The sequence below is a fragment of the Gracilinanus agilis genome, chromosome 1 (genome assembly GCF_016433145.1).
Source record: "Gracilinanus agilis isolate LMUSP501 chromosome 1, AgileGrace, whole genome shotgun sequence".
Lineage (NCBI taxonomy): Eukaryota > Metazoa > Chordata > Mammalia > Didelphimorphia > Didelphidae > Gracilinanus > Gracilinanus agilis.
The window spans coordinates 288,093,338-288,100,002 of record NC_058130.1 but is presented as its reverse complement, the minus strand read 5'-3'; the positions used below and the strand labels follow the sequence as shown (position 1 = coordinate 288,100,002).

At 38.8% G+C, this 6,665-nt stretch overlaps 1 protein-coding gene across 1 annotated transcript in view; it reads right to left on the bottom strand.

The window, feature by feature from the left end:
* Positions 1-3,454: 3,454 nt before the first annotated feature.
* The window catches only part of ISOC1 (isochorismatase domain containing 1), a 48,738-nt gene continuing 45,527 nt past the window's right edge, over positions 3,455-6,665 (bottom strand). The window contains exon 5 of the mRNA XM_044657617.1: positions 3,455-4,005. Within this exon, the coding sequence (XP_044513552.1) occupies positions 3,859-4,005 (147 nt within the window). The 3' untranslated portion in view covers positions 3,455-3,858. The remainder of the gene's footprint in view (positions 4,006-6,665) is intronic.

The following is a 6,665-nucleotide window of genomic DNA, read 5'->3' as shown; positions in this document are numbered from 1 at the left end:
CACATCATTAAGAAGGTCATCTCCTGTTTCCCTAATTTATAACTTCCTTGATATCAAGGCCCTGAGAAACCAGTGTCCTGGTGGGTGAGTTAAGACAGTTACAGAGACAAAAGGAACAACTGGTTAATCCCAGATCCTAGACTATGTTTCATATTTCATGTGATCACTGACAGTGAGCTTGACATCTGCTTCTTCCCCTTCGACCTCTTGCTCTAGAACAGGGGTCAGCAACCTTTTTGGCCATGATAGCCATAAATGCCATTTTTTAAAATGTAATTTTATGAGAGCTGTACAGTGCTCATAGTGCACGCTCCTGTAAAAACGCCTGAAAAAAAAACGGACTTTATGGCTCCTGCAGAAAGAGCCGTATCTGGCCCTCAAAAGAGCCAGATATGGCTCGAGAGCCATATGTTGCCAACCCCTGCTCTAGAAGGATACTCTCGTTGCTTCTGGAGTTGTTGATTTCCCTAAAGCTCCACTCATCTTCCCTGTGACTTCCCAAACCAAAATACTCTTCAATTCTCTAATGGATACGGACAGCGTGAACGTTCTCTCCTCTACCACAGAAACTGCTTCACCGTGAAAACTCATTCTATACCTGGACTACTCACACCTTCTTCCAGTTATTTGATTCCTCCTAAAAACTCTATTTTGAGGAAAAGGCCAGCCATTTTGCTCCTTTCCAGAACGCATACTCTGTACTTTCTCTACCATATGGTATTCCCCTAGCCTCTTTACAAGTTCTCTAAGGACTGAGACTATTTTTCTAATTGAGTTTATATTCATAGTATTTAATATTGTGTCTGGCAGGAAATAAATACCAATAAATGTTAACTTGAAAGTCACCACTTCCTTATGTGCATTTGTGTCCCCTTATTAGAATATAAACTCTTTGAAGGCAAGGGACTGCCTTGCTTTCCTATTTGTATCCCTGAAACTTTGCACAGTGTTTGGCATGTAATAAGTGCTTAATAAAGGCAATTCATTTCACTTTTCATGGCTAAGTGTCCATCTGGGACCAAGTGATCCCCAAGACCTGGCATCATAGATATAGATAAGATCCTCCACAGGTTAACTAGCTTCAAGCAAACTGGGGAACATTCACATATATGATATATTACCATGCCCTACTTAACAAATTACGAGGCTTAAAAATCCCATATTGTAACCCTTTAAAAGGAGGACACATTGATAACTTAAGAGATGAGACCTTTCTTGTACAAAAAAAGGAAAAGCTAGGAAGCCCTCTTTTGAGTTGCCATATCTCCAACCCTATCTGAATCCAGATTTGCTCCCATTTCTATCCTTCCTGAAACCTAGGTTGGCTGTAATAGAATATCACTATATAAATCTCTTTGAGACAGGTAAATAGTATATATGTGTGTGGGTTCCTTCCTTTTTCCTTCTCTAGTGTAAATGCTGAGTTACCACAAAATCATAACTGGAGGTGTTTCTGTAGCCAAATGGAGAACTCACACTAAGGGCCTTCAGCTTCTGTGAATGTCTATAATTTCATAACTACTTAAATGCTTTCATAGAATCCTTTTTGTTCACTCTCATCTGAATGAAAAATGAATATGCTACATATATGTAGGCAACTAGGTGACACAATGGCTAGAACACTGTACCTAGAATTAAGAAGATATGAGTTCAAATCTCATCTCATAATTAAGGTGTGACTCTATGCCAGCGATGCCAAACCTTTTAGAGATGGAGTGTCGTACCCCAACCCCACCCCGTTTGAGTGCTGTGCCTGACCCAGACCACATGCCATACCCCTCCACATCACCACATGCTGGGTATACCCCATCCCTTCTTACCCATGCAGGGGAGAGAGAAAGCGCTCCCACTAGGCTGCTGGACAGAGGGTTAGGTGAAGTGAGGAATGTCCTCAGGGAGTGTAGAGAGGGGGAGGGGAGTGGTTTAAGCACCCTGCTCCCTTCTAGCTCTGCCACCTGTGAGCTGCCCACCTTACCCCACTGTGCACTCCCATTGGGCTGCTGGGTAGAGTGGTAGGGGATGTGAAAAAATGTCATCAGGCAGGGTGGCAAGGAGGAGGTGAGCAGCTCCACCCAAGTCCCTTTGCCTATCTAGTAACAAACTCTCGGGGTGGAAGAGGGGAGGGAGGGTGGCTGAGTGCCCACAGAGAGTGCTCTGTGTGCCATCTTTGGCACCTGTGCCATAGGTTCACCATTACTGCCCTAGGCACTTAGCCTCTCTCTGTCTGCCTGAGTTTCCTCATTTATAAAATAGGGATAATAGCACCTACCTTTTAGGGCTTCTTGAGGATAAAATGAGATAGTTGTGAAGTGTTTTCTTTGCAAACACTAACATGTTATGTATAATAATAACAATAACATACTTAGAAGTCATAATTCTTATAAAGCATGTGATAGTTTCTTTTGAACATTCAATAAAAGAACACCACACAAATGATTTGCCAAAGATATAAGGTGTCCCAATAGTCTTAGTGAGACTTATTTTAAGCTTAAAACTACACTAAGACATTTGAGATACTCTAAATTTGATTTAAAAAAATTTTTTTTGTTTTACCCTACTTAGAAGTTTGAGTGTCTCTAGCTTTCTCTCCTCACTGTCCCCCCCCCCCCCCCTCCTTTTCACCATTGTGCAGACTTGTTCTCCTTCCCTCCATGGACACACATCCTTAATCTTAAATTTGGGGCTATTGGAGTCTGGGGAAGTATCTCTCTATGGGGAGATGACTTACCTCATTCATTTTTAGTCATCTTTCCCAAGACCATTCCCTTCTAGCCAAATTTTCATTGCTACATTTTCAGTGTGTGTGTGTGTGCTCTCTACTCCCTTCAGATTTGCGTTACCTCTATGTTCCAATTATAAGATGGTCTTCTTTCTAGAATGGAAACTTAAAGAAATAAAGGAATACCTCTCCATGCTTCCTGTTATCAAGAGACAGACAATAGTCCTTGGAATGGTGATGGGGCTTCAACAGGGAAAAACTTAAGTGGTAATGGGGAAAAAATAACCTGTTAGAAGTTGTAGAGCAGTGGCAGAATAGGAGAGGAAGGAAAAGAATAACCATATATATGAGAAGAGTTTTTAAAAATTGAGACTTTTCACGTCAAAGAAGGAACTGGATGATCTAATAAGGAAGAAGTTGCTTGTCCACTAGAAAAAGATAAAATAGAAACATAGACGTTATCAAGTGAGAGAAAATACAACAAAGTTCAGAAAGGAAAAAGTATTGTTGTTTGATAATTCTCTACTCAGAGAAGTAATAATTCTCTACCCAGAGGTAACAAGGCCAGTGGTGTATGTAATTAATAAGACCCAGCTTCTGCTATCCAAAGTAATTACTATAGCATTACTTGACAATTTACTACTACTTAAAGAGTAAGTAAAAACTTTTTAATTGAAAATGAAAAGAATATTTTTGAAATTCTTTTAAAATAAGTTTCATTTAATCAGTCTACATTATGAGAAAGCATGAAATCCATATGACATTTATATATAAATCTTATATTAAAGCCATAAGTGAAACCATTCACAGATAATTTTTATTATTAACAAAGTGCTCAACCGAGAAATCTCACATTAGTATGAACTTTTTAAGACCAGTTACAAATGAGGTCAAGTATAGTGTTTTAAAAATGAAAGAACAATGATAAAATAAGAGAAGGAAATAATGAACACCAAAAACCTTTGACTTTTATGACAAAATTCAGATACCCAAATAGATTAAATAAATCTTTTTGTAAAGACAAGCCAAAAAATAGTCAGTTTTAACATTTTGCCTGCAGTATACATAAGAAGACAGCACATGTATGTTCATGAATTTGTTCTTATTTAGAGCGGATTAATAACTAATCCTTTAAAATTCTACACTTTGGAAAGTAGACCAGATTCTGGGGCACTTGCTTTAATTAGGTTCTGTATTTCCTTGAATTTTGGATGATCTTTGTCAGCGACCAGCTGTAACAGCACCGCCTCACTTGTAGTAACTATTATTCCAGTACGAGCGAGACGCTAAAAAAAGAAACCAAATAAATAAAATCAGTATGAGAAATAGTTGTTTCCAAAAAGCAAAGACACATTGGGTTATAATAATTTAGGGCTTCACTCCAAAAACAGACTTGAAGATAAGTAATAGACACTGGCAGTGGACTTGCTATTATGTGGTAGATCTGTGAAGAGTGAATCAAACTCTCTTTGTCTGTCAATTAGTCAAACTTTTAAGTTAATCAAACAAAAATGTAGGTACCCTTACTTAGTACTTACCAGTCACTAAGTATGAGAGTTCACAAGTCACTTGCTAGGCCACTGCCCTGCCCCTGGGCAGTGCTAGGCAAATTGAAAGACTGCGATTGGTTCCCGTAAAGTGGGGAAGGGACAGGAAGTGACATAATCTTGAACTTTCTGTCCAAGGGACTTATCCTTGAGGCTTCTCCTTTGGAGTCTCTGTTCCTTTGGACTTCTTTGGAGGATGGTTCCTTGGGGCTTTTGGACTTTGACTTGGGAACTTTGGGCCTTTTGACTGGAGTTTTCGGCTTTGAGACTTTGACTTTTGGATTTGGAGCTTCTTGGAATCGGGGACTTTCTTGCTGGGTTCACTGCTGCCTCAGTCAGCTTAGCTCACAAGGGTTTTTCCTGCATTGGGATCCTGGATCCTTCCTGGCTTGCTGGTGAGTGACTAGGATTCCCATGTGGAGATTGGAACTCTGTCAGGAAGTGAGCTTCATTTCACTGGATTAGCATTTAGGGTAGGCTAAGCAGTTTCCTTAGCTCTTTCTCTTTCACTTTTCCAGTTAAACAAAATTGCTAAAAGCTGCTAATAGTTTTCCTGACTTAAGGGATAATAATCGGCAACCATTCTTTTATAACACTTATTTAGTCAAAAATCCCAATTTAACCATTATAATCTATTGGGAGTTTTGGATAGTGTGAGAAACTTTGTCCAAGTAAGGCATGAGCTAAATCCTTACTGTAACATAATAAAGCTAAAATAAAGAGCATGACTTGGGAGCACTCTCTTTAGACCTTGTGGCATGCTATCATCAGGCCTAAACTCATTAAAAAGGGAAGAAGGAAGCCAGGATTTTCAGGGGTAAGTTTCTCAGCTGTGGTGCAGATTTAAATTTCTACAAGTTCTTAGCATACAGAGAAAAAAGAACTGCCAGCAAGTAGAAATTATGAGAGTGGTGTATTTTCCTCTTCTCACACAAGAAGGTAAATCATAGATTTGTTTTATGCATAACTTAAGTCTTTTGCCTGGTTTTGAGATATTGTTTCAGTTGTGTCTGACTCTTCATGATCCAATATGGGGTTTTCTTGGCAAAGATAGAAGTGATTTGCCACTTCCTTCTTCAGCTCATTTTACAGATGAGGAAATTGAGGCCAACAAGGCTAAGTGACTTATCCAGGTTCACACAGCTACTAAGTGCCTGAAGTCAGATTTGAACTCAGGAAGATGAGTCTTCTTGACTTCAGGTCTAGCACTCTATCTTCTCTAACACCTAACTGTTCATACTACCTGGTATCCTCACTTTAACTTTCAAATGAAGACAATATAAAACAATGTAGCCCAAGAGGCCAAGTGTTTTCACAGTTTTCTCATACAGCAAGGGGTAAGAGAGACATTGGTAAACACAATAGAACTAGAATCAGCAACATGTATTCTTCCTCTCTATTCAGGTCTGGCATCTTTTTTTTTTCTTAAGTAATGTTTTATTCTTTCTGTATTATATGTAAAAACAATTTTTGGCATTCATTTTCTAACTTTTAAATTACAAATTCTCTTCTTCCCTCCCCTGTCCTATCCTGGAGATAGTAAATAATTTGGTGTTTGATATACATATGCTAATCATACTAAACATATTTCGATATTCATCATGTTGTAGAAGGTGGCAATTTTTTTTAAACTATGAAGAAAATAAAAGTAAAAAATGGTATCCTTTAATCTATATTAAGACTCCATTGGGGGGCAACTGGGTAGCTCAGTGGAGTGAGAGTCAGGCCTAGAGACAGGAGGTCCTAGGTTCAAACCCGGCCTCAGCCACTTCCCAGCTGTGTGACCCTTGGCAAGTCACTTGACCCCCATTGCCCACCCTTACCACTCTTCCACCTATGAGACAATACACCGAAGTACAAGGGTTTAAAAAAAAACAAACAAAAAAAACTTAAAAAAAAAAAAAAAGACTCCATTGGTTCTTTCTCTGGAGGTAAAAAGCATTTTCTACCCTTAGACCTCTGGAATTGTCTTGGATCATTATATTGCTTATAACAACTAACTCATTCAGTTCATCATACAGTGTTTGGTATACTATTCTCTTGGCTCTACTCACTTCACTCTTTATCAGTTCATGTAAGTCTTTCCAGGTTTTTCTGAAGTCCTCCTGGTCACCATTTCTTTTAGCACAATAGTATTCCATTACAATAATATACAACCATTCCTCAATTGATGTACATCCCCTCAATTTCCAATTCTTTGCTACCACAAAAGAGCTGCTATAAATATCTTTTTTGCACAAATAGGCCTTTTTCCCTTTTAAAAATTATCTTTGGGACACAGATCTATAAGTGGCACTGTAGGATCAGTGGATATGTACAATTTTATAGCTCTTTGGGCATAACTCCAAATCGTTTTCCAGAACAGTTGGATCCGTTCACAGCTCTCCCCCAACAGTACA